At 39.7% G+C, this 17679-nt stretch overlaps 1 protein-coding gene and 1 long non-coding RNA gene across 9 annotated transcripts; one reads left to right on the top strand and one right to left on the bottom strand.

Annotated features, from left to right (window-relative positions):
• The first annotated feature begins 411 nt into the window (after positions 1-411).
• On the top strand, positions 412-6287 carry LOC148725841 (uncharacterized). The gene has a single exon (XM_088730755.1). It carries the CDS (start codon positions 767-769, stop codon positions 6023-6025), a length of 5259 nt encoding a protein of 1752 aa, XP_088586881.1. The 5' UTR covers positions 412-766; the 3' UTR covers positions 6026-6287.
• Positions 6288-7022: 735 nt separating this feature from the next.
• Positions 7023-17444, bottom strand: LOC148725840 (uncharacterized). Of its 8 annotated transcripts, none has more exons than XR_015990730.1 (9): positions 16985-17440; positions 15221-15256; positions 13859-13925; positions 13338-13430; positions 12819-12853; positions 11748-11829; positions 11131-11252; positions 7931-8843; positions 7023-7527 (listed from the first exon to the last, which is right to left on the bottom strand). It is a non-coding gene; the product is annotated as an uncharacterized LOC148725840 (long non-coding RNA). The 8 variants fall into 8 exon arrangements; XR_015990731.1 differs by having other exon boundaries at positions 7931-7998; XR_015990734.1 differs by having other exon boundaries at positions 12746-12853; positions 16985-17439.
• Positions 17445-17679: the final 235 nt, after the last annotated feature.

Here is a 17679-nt window from a genome sequence, read left to right as displayed (position 1 = left end):
GCGAAAGAAGGCTCGTGTGCCAAACTTTGCTCTTGGCGCATGCGCAGAAGTATAGTTTTTTTTTCCAGGGCAAAGTTTTAGGTTCAAGATAAGCTGGGATTTTGCTGCAATATGTTAAGGTAATCTCTATTTTCTTTTTCTTGGGATTACAAAGTGCAGGGAAGGCCTAAACCGATATTTTTATAGAGCTTCTGGCATAAATTTCAGCAGATAAAGTAGCACTGGATATTTGTGTCGAATTAAGTTCAAAGCTTGAATCGGATCCTATCCCATTACTAAGGTTACTTCATTTTTCCACAACAAGAGGGAAACCAGAACTTAAAACCATGAAAGATGTACATTTTGATAAATAAAAATTAAATGCTGAAACTTCATATTCATTATGCAAGGAATATTTCATCATATTTTGCTTGTCGGAAACAGAATAATAGCATAGATATCAAATAGCGATTGTGAAATGTTTGTCTGGAAATTTTGTTATTCTTATGTCTGGAAGATTCGTATCTAGCCAATCAGCGTTCTTTTAACTAAGGTGTCCCGCAAAGATAAGGAACAATTGTCTGTGATTTATTTAGCTCTCAGTCGAAGTAATCTTTCATATCAGTCGAGTCGAGGAGTTGTGACAGCTGTAAAACCTAGCGAGAATAGAAGAGGAGAAGAATAAAAAATCTAGTGAAGACGTGACGGTGTGGGCTATCCTTACTAATTCCCCACATTTGTGGCACCTCCGACGGGACCTGCAGTGATTTGGACAACCTGTTAGTCAATGGAAGCTAAACTGGAGGCAGAACTTCAGCTTCTAAAGCTTGCACGAGGAAGGACGAAATCTGTCGTGGAGAAGGGAAATATCGAGAAGATCACTCGACATAAAGAAACTCTGGGAAAGATTGTGGCATCTATAGAAGACTTGAAGCTAGACATCGAGAAAGGTAAGCTTGAAGCGGGAAAAGGCATTGACGAAGTTGATGAATGGGGAAAAATTATCGAGCAAACGATTGATGATGTAGATAAAGAAGTAGAAGATTTAAATCGTCATCTCGAAGAAGCTGGGGCAAAAGCAATAAACAAAAAACGGGAAGAGGAAGAGGCTCTTCTAGCCAAAAGGAGGGAGGATGAACTGAACTTTGAAAACCTTAAACTTGAGCAAAAATCAAAAATGCAGTTGCCCGATCAGTCCGCCGAAAAACCCCTAAGTAAGGGAAATGTCAAAATGCCAAAGCTGGTAATTACGAAATATGACGGTACCTACGAAAAGTGGCTTTCCTTTTGGAACAAGTTCAAAGCGGAAATCGATGCAGCCGATATTCCCCCGGTTACTAAATTTGCTCACCTCAAAGAATTACTGGAAAGTGATGTTTGTGAATCAATCGATGGCCTCCCATGTAGTCCTGAAGGTTATGTACGTGCTAAAAATATCTTGAAGTCCAATTATGGCAAGACAAGCGAGATTGTGAGAGCGTATATTGATAACATCAATGGTTTACCTGTGGTGACCGGATGCATCCCTAATGAAATTCATAAATTTTGTCAGACTTTGAACTACAATGTTCAATCATTAGAGACCCTAGGTAAACTTTCTGGGTGTTTATTTATGGTGCGTGGCGTCCTAGACAAATTGCCAGACATAAAGGCAGACCTCGTGAGCGGAAAACCGGGATGGCAAGATTGGGGTTTCGGGGACCTTATGCAGGCTTTAGAAGAATGGAAAGCCATTCATCCGATGGAAACTCTGGGGGTAGAAAAGGCAAACGAAACGTCTCCGACTCCGCCGATTTATCACCCGCCGCGTCCGCCGCGTCCGCCGCGTCCCCCACGTTTGCCTCGTGACAGAAGTTTCTACGCGCGACAGGGCGAACCCAACCCACGACACGCGTGTGTCTACTGCGATCGCGTGACACACAGATCTTGGGAGTGTGAGAACGTGACATCTCCAGCGGAGCGCCGTCGCATTCTACAAAACAAACGCTTGTGCTTCAACTGCACTGGGCCTCAACACAGCGCTTCACAATGCCGAAGCCGCGCATCTTGCGTACACTGCAAACAAAGGCACCACTCATCTATTTGCGACCGACCGTCGGCAACTGGACGCCAAAGAGCGAACAACGGCGGAGTGGCTCTAACTGCAACTCAAGAAGGAGAGAAAGTCTGCCATCCAATCGTACTTGTCAAGTTGAATGGCGTGACCTGTAGAGCCCTACTGGACACCGGTGCGACTGCGTCTTATGCTTCAGGATACATCTTGGATCGTCTAAACCTCGTACCAGCTCGCACTCTAACACGCCGTATACAAACTATCGTGGGCATAGTGACTAAGCGGACAGAAACTTACAATACGCAAGTGAGTGACACTAAAGGAAACAATGCAATTTCATTACGAGTAACTAGAGTAGACCGCGCTGAACTTTTGTCCGTGGAAAATCCTAACTATAAGGAGATGATCAGCAAATACCGCCATCTGGAAGGCGTTTCAATGGAAGACATCGACACTAAGAGCTTACTTCCGGTCCATGTTATTCTGGGCGCGAGTGACTACGCGAAGATAAAAACTCGAGAATCCCAACGCACCGGAGCTATCGGCGAGCCTGTGGCTGAGTACACTCTTTTTGGATGGACCATCATGTCACCAGGAACGGAGACAGACCTGGACAGGATGTTTCTAGCGCAGACGGCCTCGAATGACTATGAAGAGCTTTACCGGATGGACGTCCTAGGACTCGAAGACAAACCTAATGGCGATCAGAGCGTTGTTTATGAAGAATTCCTTGAACAACTCAGCCGCAGCCCTGAGGGTTGGTATGAAACTGGCCTTCCCTGGAAAGGGGACCATCCTCCGTTGCCCTCTAACAAGTCTGGAAGCTTAAAGCGACTGAGGAGCCTAGTCCAACGACTTAAGAAGACAGGAAGGCTAGACGACTATGACGCTATCATACAAGAACAGCTTAATGAAGGAATTATTGAAGAAGCAGAGATGCCAGCAACTCAAAGAGAATTCTACATCCCGCACAAAGCAGTAGTGAGAGAGAGTGCAGAAACTACCAAGATGCGTATTGTCTACGATGCCTCAGCAAGAGCGTACGACTCAGCCCCTTCCCTAAACGACTGTCTGGAAGTTGGACCACCCCTGCAGAATCAACTATGGAAGGTACTCCTAAGGGGACGGTTTCATTCAGTGGCTATCGCTGGCGATATTCGCAAAGCATTTCTTCAAGTGCGTATCCGAGAGCAGGACCGAGATGCGCTGCGGTTTCATTGGTTGGAAAGCAAGGATCCTTTTCGTGTTCGCACGTACCGATTCACCAGAGCTCTGTTTGGTTTGGGACCCTCGCCGTTTCTGCTTGGCGGTGTAATTCAGCACCATCTGAACACTTGCAGACCTACACACCCTGATCGCGTAGCAGAAATCGAGCGAGAACTGTACGTTGACGATCTCATTTCGGGTGGAGGTACTATCCAAGAAGCGAAACAAAAGAAAGCTGCAGCAACTGAGATGTTCCACCAGGCCACCTTCCACTTACACAAGTGGCATTCAAACGTGACTGAACTAGAGTTCACTGAAGAAACTGAAACTGGGGATGACTTAAGCTACGCCAAGCAACAACTCGGAATCAAGCCGAGAGAATGTGGGCTGCTTGGTTTAAAGTGGAACAAACTGACGGACGAAGTTGGAGTTACAATTCCAGAGGAAGTTGCCCAACCGACAAAGAGAGGGATTCTGGGAAAAGTGGCGAGGATCTATGACCCCCTTGGTCTTATCGCTCCAATCACCCTGCAAGGAAAGCTTCTGTACCGCGATGCCTGTGAAGAGAAACGTGCATGGGACGCTCCGTTATCCACCCCCCTAGAACAGCAGTGGCAGAAGTGGGAACGTTCCTTGCCGCAACACGTAACTTGTCCACGAGCACTCACCAGCGTCCAAGAACCTATCGAGGACATTAAACTTCATGCTTTTGGAGACGCGAGCGGAAAGGGCGTGGCCGCTTCTGTGTACGCTGTGGTCAGACATTCAAGCGCAATCAACCAAGGCCTGGTTACAGCAAAGGCAAGACTGGCCAAACAAGGGCTGACAATACCTCGCCGCGAACTGGTCTCCGGTCACATGGCTGTAAATCTTCTGACCAACGTACGAGATGCACTGCAAGGATTCCCTGTGACTTCGCTGCATTGTTGGCTTGACAGCAGCGTGGCCTTACATTGGATACTAGGAGGAGGAGACTATAAGCAGTTTGTGGCCAACCGGGTACGAAAAATTAGAGAACACTCTGATGTTGTCTGGAGGCACGTACCTACTCAGGATAATCCTGCAGATCTTGCTAGCCGAGGTGGACTGGTAACTGAGGAGAACCAACTGTGGTGGAAGGGACCAGAGTGGCTAAGTGATCCTGTGAAATGGCCAGCCGACCTTGTGACCGCGCCCACCGCTGAATCTAACGCAGAAATGAAGGCTACAAAGGAGCTCTTTGCCATGGCCGTTAAAGCTGATGACGATCTAGACCATCTTCTGGCCAAGCACAACTACTGGAAGACTTTGCGAGTGTGCGCTTGGATTATGCGGTTCGCAAACAACGCTAGAGCGAAAAGAGCGACAAGAACAAAGGGACCCCTGACAACAGACGAAATTGAGAAGCAGAAACACTTTTGGTTGCTACGCGTACAGAGCCGGGGAAGTGAAAGCATGGAGGAAGATCGCCTGTGCCTAAACTTACAGAAGAACAAAGATGGATTGCTTGAGTGCCGTGGGAGACTGCAAGGGGTCTATCCGATATACATCCCAGACGCCACAACGTTCGCAAACAAATATGTCGAACACGTCCACAAAGCCACTCTTCACGGGGGAGTGGGGCTTACTATGGCTAAAGTGAGAGAAGAGTTCTGGATTCCCCGCCTGAGGCGCCTCGCGAAGAAAGTCATCAGGGAGTGTTATGGGTGCAAACGCTTCCAGGCGGTTGCGCTCGCAGCTCCACCCCCCGGTTTATTGCCTCTGGAGAGAACTGAGGGCTCAACTCCCTTTGAAATTGTTGGAGTAGATTTTGCTGGGCCGATCAAGTACCGCAAGTCCTCTCGTGTAGAAGGAAAAGGCTATCTGGTGCTCTACACGTGCAGTTTAACGAGAGCCTTGTACTTGGAGGTCCTGCCTAATCTGGAAACTACTACCTTTCTTTCAAGCTTGAAGCGTTTCATCGCTAGACGTGGACGACCTTTAAAGATCTTTTCAGACAATGGAAAAACGTTCGTAGGAGCGGCAAACCTACTGAAAGGAATTCAGAAAGATGAGCAAGTTCAAGGCTACCTTGCATCAGAGAAGATTATCTGGAGGTTTAACCTAAGTCGAGCACCCTGGTGGGGTGGCCAGTTTGAGCGACTAGTGGGCCTCTTCAAACGTGCATTCTATAAAGTAATTGGTGGAGGAATGCTATCCTGGTCAGAGCTGTGCGAAGTCGTGCTGGATGTTGAAACTCAACTAAATCGCCGCCCCCTGTCCTATGTAGAAGATGACGTCCAGCTCCCTCTACTCACCCCATCTTCTTTCCTATTCCAAAGATGTATTCGCCTCCCTGAACAAGAACCATGGCGAGAGGAGACAACTGACCTACGAAAGCGTGCCAAGTATTTGAGGTCTTGTAAGGACGCTGTGTGGAGACGCTGGTCTCGAGAGTACTTGGCGGCGCTCAGAGAGCGTCACAACTGCAATGGAAAAGGCAAGGCGAGGCCCTTAAAGCCTGGTGACGTCGTTCTCATTCGTTCAGAAGAAAAGAACCGAGGAAAGTGGCCATTAGGAGTGGTCGCTAAACTATTCAACGGCCGTGATGGAATTGTACGTGGAGTGAAGCTGCGCGCAGGGAAAACGTTTCTGGAGAGGCCGATTCAACACCTTTATCCCATGGAACTAGCATGCGATAGAGCGCCGGAGAGAGCTGACGTCCTTACCCCCCTGAATGCTAAAGCGCCAGTTTTTCGTCCACGGAGAGATGCTGCGGTTGCCGCAAACTTGCGTATTCGTGACGCTATAGAGAGTGAAGAACTTTAAACCTAAACGCAGGACAGACCTGTGCGGATGGACGGAGAATTAAAGTGATTTCAGCGGACTTTGACATTCATTACTTTGTTTTGTTTTGTTTCTGATTTCAATTTAATTATTAATTAAGCTGGCCGTTTCCTCTGTTTACATGTGCTTCCGTTTGGAAGGCACATGGGGGGAGTGTGTCGGAAACAGAATAATAGCATAGATATCAAATAGCGATTGTGAAATGTTTGTCTGGAAATTTTGTTATTCTTAAAACCATGAAAGATGTACATTTTGATAAATAAAAATTAAATGCTGAAACTTCATATTCATTATGCAAGGAATATTTCATCATATTTTGCTGTTTTAGACTTTTTTTCCCTTCAAGCAGACGCATAGCTGCTTGAACTTGGGCTTTCTCTATCGCACATCTGGAGTTATCTTTAGGAGACTGTCCTATTGCCATTTGTGCTGTCGTTACGCAATTTTGTCATTTCCAATCATGGATAAGTCTACTTGTTTATATTTTTGCCTGCTAGAGTGTAATGAATCTTGTTATGGTACTAGACAATAATGAAAAAATTATAATAGGAGTAGGTTCCTACAGATGCCAAAGGTTGAAATTGAAGGGCTTTTCAATGACTTTGCCAAGTTTTAGATAAATTGAAGGACCTTTTTTGGAAAGGTTTGCATAAGAAATTTTAAAATTATTTAACATTATTTCTCAGCTTTTCTATTAAAGTACTGCAATTTTTTACTCGAAAATTGCTAAAGAAAAAGCGTTGCAAAAATCAAGCTCTAGTCCTCAAATTCAAGTACTTTCAAGACCTTGAATTTGTTATTTTTGAATTCAAGCATCTTCGAATACTTTCAAGGCTTTTATGAACTACGAGTAGGTAATGTACTTGCCTTTAACTGCAAGGAGAAGGGAATTTTTTACCTATTATTGATATCGAGTCGAAGTTTGTTGCAAAATGTTCACCCAAGGGGAGTTTTCACAAATCAGTTGATTGAAGCAATATTACTTTTCAATAGTTCATATTGTTTTTAATAGAAAAATATCTGAATATTGAATATCGTTGATGGCCACAACAAGAGAAGTAGTACTAATTACAGTTTTAGTATATTCAATTAGAGGGATTTGACTTTCATTAGATACCAAGAGGCAATACACCTATTTTGACCTTTTTGTGGGTTAAAAATACATGTCATACAAAAAACTGAAAACCTTATATGAAAACCCTGTGCATTCTTTATTATTTCTTACAAGATTTTCAAGAACTGATTTGCTATTAACTGAATCAGACATTTTTCCTTCACTGTAATCACTTTTAGGATCTAAACTTATTTAATTTAATTCAGATGGTTCTCTTTATCTCCCTATTTTTTCCCATGCTACCATAACTATTTTGCATAAGTCAGCCATTATATTTTTATGATTTTTATTAATATTCAAGATTAATTTATTTAACACATGATAAATATCATTGGTTTGCATTTCTGTGAATTCCCATCCCAGTCATCAACTGTTGAAGAGAAACAAATACAAAAAGTTAGGTGTGAATTTTGAGTGAAAGTCAATTTAAGATGACAGGCATGGGTAATAGGTAGATGAAACACTCTTCAACTAAAAAAGGCCTTCTAGATGGATGATTTGACTTCCAAGAGACAAGAAGGAACTCTAGGCCAAAAATGATAAATAAGGTAAACCCAGAAATTGCAGTGATTATGACCATGGCAAGGAAGAGAATTAAAAAAAAAAGGAAAGGAAGTTATGAACTAAATTAAGTACCAGAAATCAACTAAGTTGTAGGAGAAAGGGTTGACAACTTGGCATTTAGTATTCTGGTTATTTTTATTTTTTTTGGAGGAAAGGTGGGGCATGTTACTTTAAGATTCCACAATAAGATTTACATAATTTACACCTACCACCCCTATTCATTCACAGCTTCATTGTTACAATGTAAACATCCATCACTTGCCATTAGACAGTTGTACTGGGGAAAAAAAAGAGGAAAAAACAAGTGGGAGTATGTCTTTCTAATGACAGAGAGACATACTCCCACTACAACTAACCCTATTTCAGAAATGTTGGCTGAAATAATTTTTATTACCAAATATTTTTATACCAAACATCTCAGCAAGTCAACCAGACTCGTTCTCAGCGAGCTAACTAGACTTATTCTCAGCGAGCCAACCAGAATTATTCTCAGCGAGCCAACCAGACTTATTCTCAGCAAAAAAAAAGCCAAAGTTATCTCGGGCGTATCCTTCGGAAAGCCCCAGTAATTTATGAGGAGTGTATTCACAGGATACATGATCTAAAAGTACATGATCATTTCTTTCTTAAAATGAATTTTTTCGTCATAAACTATCTTTTATCTCAGGGATCTCATCAAAATAAACGCAAATCAAAATGACAAATCTAATTCGCTATGAAAAAATGTTCTGACATGTTTATGTTTAGGAAACTTTTCTAGATTATTACAGAGATGAGATTGCTTCGGTAAGGATATTATTAGCAAGAGATCTTTGATTTATAAAATGATTGTTTGTGAATTTTTAACAAACAGATAACGAGGTTAATAATTATGCACTTAGCAGCTGCCATCCTGGGGGTCGACCCTGGGGTCATACGGGGGAATAGACTTTTGTCTATTCACATGGGAAAACACCCACTGGATTTTTACCATTGCCGCCATCTTGAGAATAAGAGGTCCTTACCATGGGGACTGGTTGTTACCATTGATATCTTCAGATGTAAAAAAACTACTACTACTACTACTACTTTTTCCAGTTAGTCGCCGCCAAAAGCCACATAGGATGTTTTTAACTTTGAGCCCTGTATAGTAAACACAAGCTGAAGTAAGTTTTTGTTTGTGCCAAATAACATTCGTTTGGAGCATTACATTGTTTGAGTTAGTAGAGCATACTTCTTTGTCCCCAGGCGAGGGGCATTGGTAGCTTTATGTTGAACAATGTTATTGTTGGTTAGGGGGTTTAGGAAATGCCTTTGCAATGCCCAGGGGTTCCCCAGGGTCACCCTCTTCCCCACCCCCCCCCCCAGGAGGGCCGCTGGTAAGTGCATAATTACCATGATGACTAAAACAAAAATTTTTGTTATCAGTTGCATATAATCATAGCTCATTGATCTCTTTGCCTCTGGAAAATGTCAAATAATACCAAATATCTGGCCGGATTACAGTCTACTAATACATATTGGAAAGCTTTATATCATTTATTCTCATCAAATTTGCAAAGATAACTTTTTGACAAGTATCAAAAGAAAAGTTAAGGCTATTTCAATATACAAGACATTACATGATAATTTTTGCACTTATTAATAACTTCATCTACACTTTAACTAGGTTTTTCGTTTCCTTCTTGCTGAGATTCATTATTTTTCTTTTTTCTTCTCTTTCAGGTGTTCTTTTTCTTCATTTCTGGTTCTATGAGGATAGTAAGAAGAAATTGTTGTCGTCAGTTGTTTATAGGTTTTTCGTCATGCGGGATTGGCCTGAATTTCCCATTTTGGAATGCTTTGAGCAAATTAGAAAACTGGAGAAATTCTTCAGCCATGAAACTTAATGAATTTTGTTTGTTAAATCTTACCCTCACTTAAAGTCTTCCTCTCCTCAATGTCGTGTCTTTGCTCTCCCAAGTCCTTGTCATCTTTAAAGTTAAAGAGACAGGCCTTGATATTTTTTCATCTTGCAGTTCGCAGTTAAATTTGTATTATGCATGAGTATATAAAAATATAACTTTATAAAGGTGATTTCTTGTTACTTTATTTAAAGTTTGCTATCTTTAGAAGTACAGAAACAAATAGGTTTACAGCTTCATTTTTAATTTTTTTAAAATTCTGTAAAGAGAATTCTCTACTTACCAGGAATAGTGGAATCAAGTGATTTATCAGAATCAAACTTGCCATAGAAAGACACCTGAAATCAACTAGAGTTTTGAAAGATAAGTAAAATTAATAAGATGGATTTTTAAAAAGAAAAAAAAAAACTAAGGGACCAAATGATCTGTTTTCATTATTCTCACCTCATCATCTTTTCCAAATATTTCATTTGCTTCATCTTTTTTTCTGTGAAGTAAAATTCACATAAACCATTTTTTTTTTAATTTAGCTGTTACTACATGGCCTTTTTAAGATCCTTTTTACATGTTACTTACCCTTGTTATCAGGCACAATTTTTCTGATTGGATGAGATTATCAGTGGGTAGTTTTGTATCAGAAAAAAAACCAGATTCAAGTTGATGTAATGTAAAATAGTCTTGGGAAGTCTCTTGACCCACCCAGTCATACACCTCCTGTAAATAAATTGATGAGAGAGAATGTAAGCATGTTGATGCTTAATTATTAAAGGCATATCTATTTATCAGAGCAGGCTTATACGAGATGTTCGAAACTTCGAGCTAATAAACCAACAAAGCTACATTGGAATTGGCCTCTTGACCATCACTTTTCTGCTTATATATATATATATATATATATATATATATATATATATATATTTAACAATTATTCCACGAGTGGGCATTGGATACGAGATGATAGATAGCCAATGGGGCGCGTAGTGCCGAGTTGGCTATAATCGTCTCATATCCAACAAGCGCGAGTGGAATAATTGTTTTATTACAAACCTTAAATCAAATTATCAAATTTCATTAAATTGTTAGCTCCCTTTTAATTTTAAGCTGACACGTGCTAACCATATTTGTAGATTATGGTATATTGGCTGATATACCATAATGGCTAAGCCAATAAAAGGTCTTGAATTGCATTATCCAATGATCAAGTTTTTAATAAATATTATATATATCATGTCCAAATTGAGCACTCTATCTAGGATGAGTCATTGCTGCTGCAATTGCGCATGCTCGCTAGTTTACTCTAGTTTGAACACTCTGGCATGGCTTAGACGATAACACAAAGGTTGGGTCGTTTGGGGTGACCATCTCGGCTCTCCCCCATCCTAGCATCAGCACTGCACTGATGAGGCCCAGAAGGCTGAAACAGTACTTTCTGCAGTTAGTTATATATATATATATGCCATATGGTACTTTATACTTTAATCTATTTTATTTGTAATGACTTATCATTCAACTGTTTCAGAACTCACCTGATATGTTCCTTTGGTAAAAAATTTCTTGTTATCTCCCTGTCATCTTCATGGAGAACCTTAATCCGGAAACATTCCCCAGCAGGTTCTTGGGTGAGACATTTTTTTCTCATGGCTGTTACCTGATATCAAAGTAATGGTATTTATCAGGTCTTTGATATATTGTCAAAAGTCAATCACCCAAAGCATGCAGCATTATACAGCTTACCACAAATTAAATTTCTTATTCAAAGGTCTTCCTTAATTTGGTTGCAATTGTTCAAGGCATTAAATTCCCGCTTTTTTTATTTTGGCAACATAAGTTATGACCACCAGATGAAGAAAAAAACAAAAAACACATGAAAACCAAGAGTAGGGAGGTTTTTCTGAACAATCATTGACCATGAAGTTAATTTGCATTCCTTTTTGCAGAAATTTGAACTGCAACAATTATACTAGCTACGCAACTCCCTTTCCACCATGGTTATGTTATGTTTTCACCAGTTATTGCAGCACATGAAACTCATAGAACATGATTTTGCACATCGGGGATTTATATTATTTGTTAGTACTTTGATGAAAGGTTCCAGAAACAATAATTATTTTGGTTTAATTTGTAGTTTAAAGAATTTACTTACTCTTTTGGCTTTCTCCAGTAACGAGGAGCCTTCTGCTCTTTCGATCCCTTGGATGCTTCTCCCCGACCTTTCTGCTACTTGACTTTTTAAATGAAATGTTTACAAATTTTGTTAACCTTTTAACAATAGTTGAATATTATGAGTTCAATCAGCTCTAAGAATTTTGTTGATCCAATTTGATACAAGAACAGTTCCAGATTTTTGTAAAGGTAATCACATGACTTTGAGTGCAATTTGGAATAAATAAGCACGAGTAGATTTTTTCAAAGACTAACAAAATTGCATGAGCCCGTAGGGCGAGTGCAATTTGTGGTCTTTGAAAAAATTTACAAGTGCTTATTTATTCCAAATTGCACGAGAAAATCATGTGATTATCTATTAATAATATACATGAAAAAATACGAGGTAGCTTCTCATAACTACGCAGAAGAAAAGTGCGCGCATCATGTGCAAAAATAATTTATTCAAACTCTGCAAGTGACATTGACCTTAACATTGACCTTGACATTGACATTAACCAATGATTCTGACCAATCAGAATGTCTGGTTTGTTTCTTTCTTTGCACTGAATTAGCCCTCTTCTGCACTGAATTAACTCTCTTCTGCACTGAATTAACTGAAAACTGCATTCATCTTAACCAATCAGAACTGAGAAATTTTTTCATGTATATTATTATAGCTAAAATTAATTTTGTGGAAAAAATTCATTAATGAAGGAAATCTTTCTTATGATTTTCTTTATGCCTTCTTGTGCATTTTATGCTATTGTTTTACAAAGAAATGTGATATTTGCTTTAGATTTTATTTTATCATGGATGGCCAGACTCTATGCATGAAAGATGACGACATTTTTGCCTCGTTTGTATGATACATGAAAAGGCAGTACTTGTACATGAAATTTATCCTTTTCTCAATATTTTCCCTAATGTGACTAATGTCTGCATCCAAAACATTTATAACTAATTGAAAAAATAGATATTCTCCAATGGTTTACTCACAATCTCTTGTAGAAGTAGATGAGAAATGTTCACATAAGTGAAAAATTGTATGTTCCATTTGATCATCACTTACATCTTTCAGGGATTCTCCTAGGTGTAACAAAATGTCTGATGCTCATTGTAAAACTATAAGTTTAAAAACTGGGTAACCAGTTCAATATTAATTCAATAAGTAAAACCAAACACTGTTAACAGCTATTGGGACAACTTTAGGAGACATTTTTAAGGTAGCAGTTTTTCAAATGTTACACTTTTCATTTTGAAGTTATATCAATCTCCTCAAAAACCAATTCACTCCACAGAGTAGATCAGTATGAGCCAATTTTTTTGCAATGACGCACATCAGGAAGGAAAAAATATAGATTGAGACTCTACAACAGCCTTAATTCAGAAATACATTAATTTTTTTTTAACTTCTAAACTCCCAGTTAATTAGCATGTAAATTCTTAAACTTAAGTGGCAAATTCCTGTAACTGATTTACAAAGAAATGTGTATCAGCTAGAGGAGAGATTTAACAGTCAGATCGAGGGAGTTAAAGGGTTAAGAGGGGTTTGATAATTGTCATTGATTGGCAAAATTTTTCAACTTACCTGAAAAGCAAACATTTAGACTGGGGTTATTTTCTTTTGGAATAAGGATCATCAACTCACTAAATGGACCTCTTCTTCCAAATGTGGTCCTTACTGCAGATGGAAAATAGTCAAGTATTTTAATGGCTTTGAATGTTATGTTTTGATTTGGGGAAGCTATGTGTTTAAAATTTTGTCAGTGTTCTGTTGAAAGGAGAATTGCTCTTTATTCTTAATTTTGTTATTAGATAGACAGGTTCTAGACATCAACATTATGAACATTGGTTTTACCCACAAATGTTAATTGTGTAGTTGTAAACCTATTAAATTATATTAAACCTAATTCTCGCAGCATATGCATGATATTACTATAATTAGATTAGGTATTGGTATATATTTTAATCAACAATATTACTACCTTGCCTTCCTTGGCATTTAGTATTCTGGTTATTTAATTTTTTTTTTTTTTGGGGGGGGGGGAAGGAAAGGTGGGGCATGTTACTTTAAAATTCCACAATAAGATTTTAATCATTCACACCTACCACCTCTATTCATTCACAGCTTCATTGTTACAATGTAAGATCCATAACTTGACATTAGATAGTTGTACTGGGGAAAAAAAGAAGAAAAAAACAAGTGGGAGTATGTCTTTCTAATGACAGAAAGACATACTCCCACTACAACTAACCCTATTTGAGAAATTTTGGCTGAAATAATTTTTTATTATAGCAATACCAAACATCTCAGTGAGTCAACCAGACTCGTTCTCAGCGAGCCAACTAGACTTATTCTCAGCGAGCCAACCAGAATTATTCTCAGCGAGCCAACCAGAATTATTCTCAGCGAGCCAACCAGACTTATTCTCAGTGAGCCAACCAGACTTATTCTCAGCGAGCCAACTAGACTTACTCTCAGCGAGCCAACCAGACTTATTCTCAGCGAGCAAACCAGAATTATTCTCAGCGAGCCAACCAGACTTATTCTCAGCGAGCCAACCACAATTATTCTCAGCGAGCCAACCAGACTTATTCTCAGCGAGCCAACCAGACTTATTCCCAGCGAGCCAACCAGAATTATTCTCAGCGAGCCAACCAGACTTGTTCTCAGCGAGCCAACCAGACTTGTTCTCAGCGAGCCAACCAGAATTATTCTCAGCGAGTCAACCAGACTTCTTCTCAATGAGCCAGACTTACAAAGTCCAGTATCCTCAGCAAGTCAAAGCCCAGTATCCTCAGCGAGTCATAGACCAGTATCCTCAGCGAGTCAAAGTCCAGTATCCTCAGCGAGTCAAAGACCAGTATCCTCAGCGAGTCAAAGCCCAGTATCCTCAGCCAGTCAAAGACCAGTATCCTCAGCGAGTCAAAGTCCAGTATCCTCAGCGAGTCAAAGTCCAGTATCCTCAGCGAGTCAAAGACCAGTATCCTCAGCGAGTCAAAGACCAGTATCCTCAGCGAGTCAAAGACCAGTATCCTCAGCGAGTCAAAGACCAGTATCCTCAGCGAGTCAAAGACCAGTATCCTCAGCGAGTCATAGACCAGTATCCTCAGCGAGTCAAAGACCAGTATCCTCAGCGAGTCAAAGACCAGTATCCTCAGCGAGTCAAAGACCAGTATCCTCAGCGAGTCAAAGACCAGTATCCTCAGCGAGTCAAAGACCAGTATCCTCAGCGAGTCAAAGACCAGTATCCTCAGCGAGTCAAAGACCAGTATCCTCAGCAAGTCTAAGAGCAATATCCTAAACAAGCTCAAAAGGAAGCATTTAATTTGGGGCCAGCCAAGGTATATAGATCCTCCACAGGTGATAGCTTTAGATTTGCAGCAAATTTAATTCCAATAAAAACTATGAGTCTTAGTATTATAAGCAAGTTGAAGTATAGATAAAAAATAGGGGACAATCATACAAACCTTTGAAATAAAGCTCCAGGGGAATTGTCCGAATTTCTGCAAAAGAACGAATATGTTAGCCAAGTCACTGGTACCACTAAATAAGGAAAAAATCTATATGAGAGTGAAAAGGAACCATCAAGTGCTGTATAATTTTTTACATATCACCCTGAACTTTGATCAAGTGGAAACTATTTCAAGAAGTTGCTTCTGTTTGCTTTACTTGCCTTTCATAAAAAAATAGCTGTTGATAATTGGTGCATAAATACTCCTTTTCTGAATTTTAACCTTGATTTCAATGTTTCGGATCAGCGGAGAGAGTGATCTCAGGATAAACAATGCTCTTCCTATTTTAAAATTTATAAATGAACTCTTAACATATTTCCAAGGTTGTGATAATTCCACTATCTAATTGACTTGGCAATTACCTGGTTTTTGAAAGTAGTACATTTTTTACTAAGCCAAGTCATCTCCTAACTCTCCTAGCCTGGTGTGTTAAATTGTAAATCCTCTCCCACAAGCCTAATATTCAAGCTCTTTTCCTTTATAACTTGGTTATGCAATACGGTTAAATTACTACAGATTGCTAAAATTTCTGTTCCTTTTCTCCTGAGCGAATAAATACGAAATGGAAAGTACAGAAACATATCTGCCTTCTGAGCTGTTTCAATTCTTCATAATGCATGAGATAAATGAATGAAAATCCATCAAAATCATAACCTCCACGCATCATGGCTAACGTGGCATTACATTTCTATTTTTCTTTCCTTTTACTTCATCTGGTAATTTGTCTTTCAAATGGCTCTAACCAAATGATAAAGTTCAGTGGTTGAGATTCTGAACTTGCATCCATTGTTTGGACCTCACAATGAATTACAATAATTTATATACAATATTTGGCAAATGAAAAGGTCAACTTTTGGTTTCACCGTCGAACAGCATACGTAGATCACTGTACTTAATTCTCACCTTGAAAAAAATTAAGGGGCCACCCTTACACTCGTTTTTCAAGTGAATAACCTTTTCACAGGGACAAAACATCGAGCCCTACTGACTAAGATTTACCTAATATTATGGAAATAACAAGAAAAGACCTTGAACCAGTTAGGAGCTTTCTTTTTAAATTGTTTATTGAATAAGAAATGTGGAGACAAATAATACCGCAAACAATGCATAATGATAGTTGCTTGGTCACGCCAGTTACTTATTGAAATTAGTTTTAATTTTTAATCCAAAAAAAAGGTAATCTTCGGAACGAACCAACATGACAGAGTTAAAAATCGATCTTTTGATGTACTTGGTTAAAGTAGTTGAATAGCTTCTTCGTGTCCTATAAAAATTCGGCGTTTTAACTGCGCCAGACTCCAAATCAAAGTAAATTAAGAACGTATCTTCGTTTGCAAGCGAACTCAGTTCAAGGTCAGATCATGGGTCATCTTTACTTTCGGAACGTAGTGACAGATTTCACAGGGAACTTTATAAAGAAAAATTTCCCAAATCCTTATAGGAGCTGCGTTCGTTTTTGGATCCATCTCAAACCTCCAGTAAACAAGCCTGATTGCAAATAGTTATTGAATAATGAAACGCTGGGGCCAAATTTATGCAAGCATGGAATTGTTTCGCCTAATTCCGCTCAAAACCCCTTTGGCTATTGGACAGGAGGGTAATCAAAACCTTTGCTTGGCATTTATGATACTGCAATAAGAATACGTGGCACTAGCTTACTTGTAACATAAGTTGAACTGTGAACTTATAAAATTCAGCTGAATTTAGTCACGTACTTACCCGACTCTCGACTCTTGCCTTGTAAACAACGTAGCAACCGGTAGCATTTCAAAAGCATAGATGTGTCATCATGTAACAGAAATGGATTGTTTATGCGATGTATTCCACTACATTCTCGTTAAGCAACTTCTAAAACAACTGCCATTCTCGACACACGCCTACCATTGTGGCTGTAGCTGCTGGTTTCCTCTCTAAGCCATAACTAAGTCTAAGCTGTCACATCAAGTTGGAACACGCTGTGCTTGTTAAAAATTAAAAAAACATCGAAGGGAGAAAAAGATAAGGCTGAAGGCGTGCACGAAGCCGGTAAATCTAAGATGTAAAATCACGACCTTGATGGCAAAGTAAACATTTGAATGACATTGCGGTTGATTCGTTTTAAGACAAAGGCTCAATTCTCCTCAAGGACCTTTGCCGGCGTGGGATAGTTCAATCCCGAGCCAAGGGGCATCTTGGCGTTTGTCAGCGGTATCACCTCAGGGAAAATGGGTTACTATAAGCGCCCAGCCTCAAATAAGCGCCCAGCCTCAAATAAGCGCCCAGCCTCAAATAAGCGCCCACCATGAAAGCCCAAAAATTAAGGTTACCTCCTACCTTCGCGGATGTCCTTCGGGAGAAAATTCGTACGCGCGCTAGTTGGAAGAAAACCCTAACAAACTAGACATCAAAACAAAGGTTAATAAATGCAATTTACG

Source organism: Stylophora pistillata, chromosome 8 (assembly GCF_964205215.1).
Source record: "Stylophora pistillata chromosome 8, jaStyPist1.2, whole genome shotgun sequence".
Classification (NCBI taxonomy): Eukaryota; Metazoa; Cnidaria; class Anthozoa; order Scleractinia; family Pocilloporidae; genus Stylophora; species Stylophora pistillata.
The sequence above is the reverse complement of the archived record's forward strand: the minus strand, read 5'-3'. Positions and strand labels throughout refer to the sequence as shown.

Excerpts from the sequence above, each read along its gene's own strand:
- LOC148725841 (XM_088730755.1), top strand. The coding sequence starts at position 767 with ATGGAAGCTAAACTGGAGGCAGAACTTCAGCTTCTAAAGCTTGCACGA.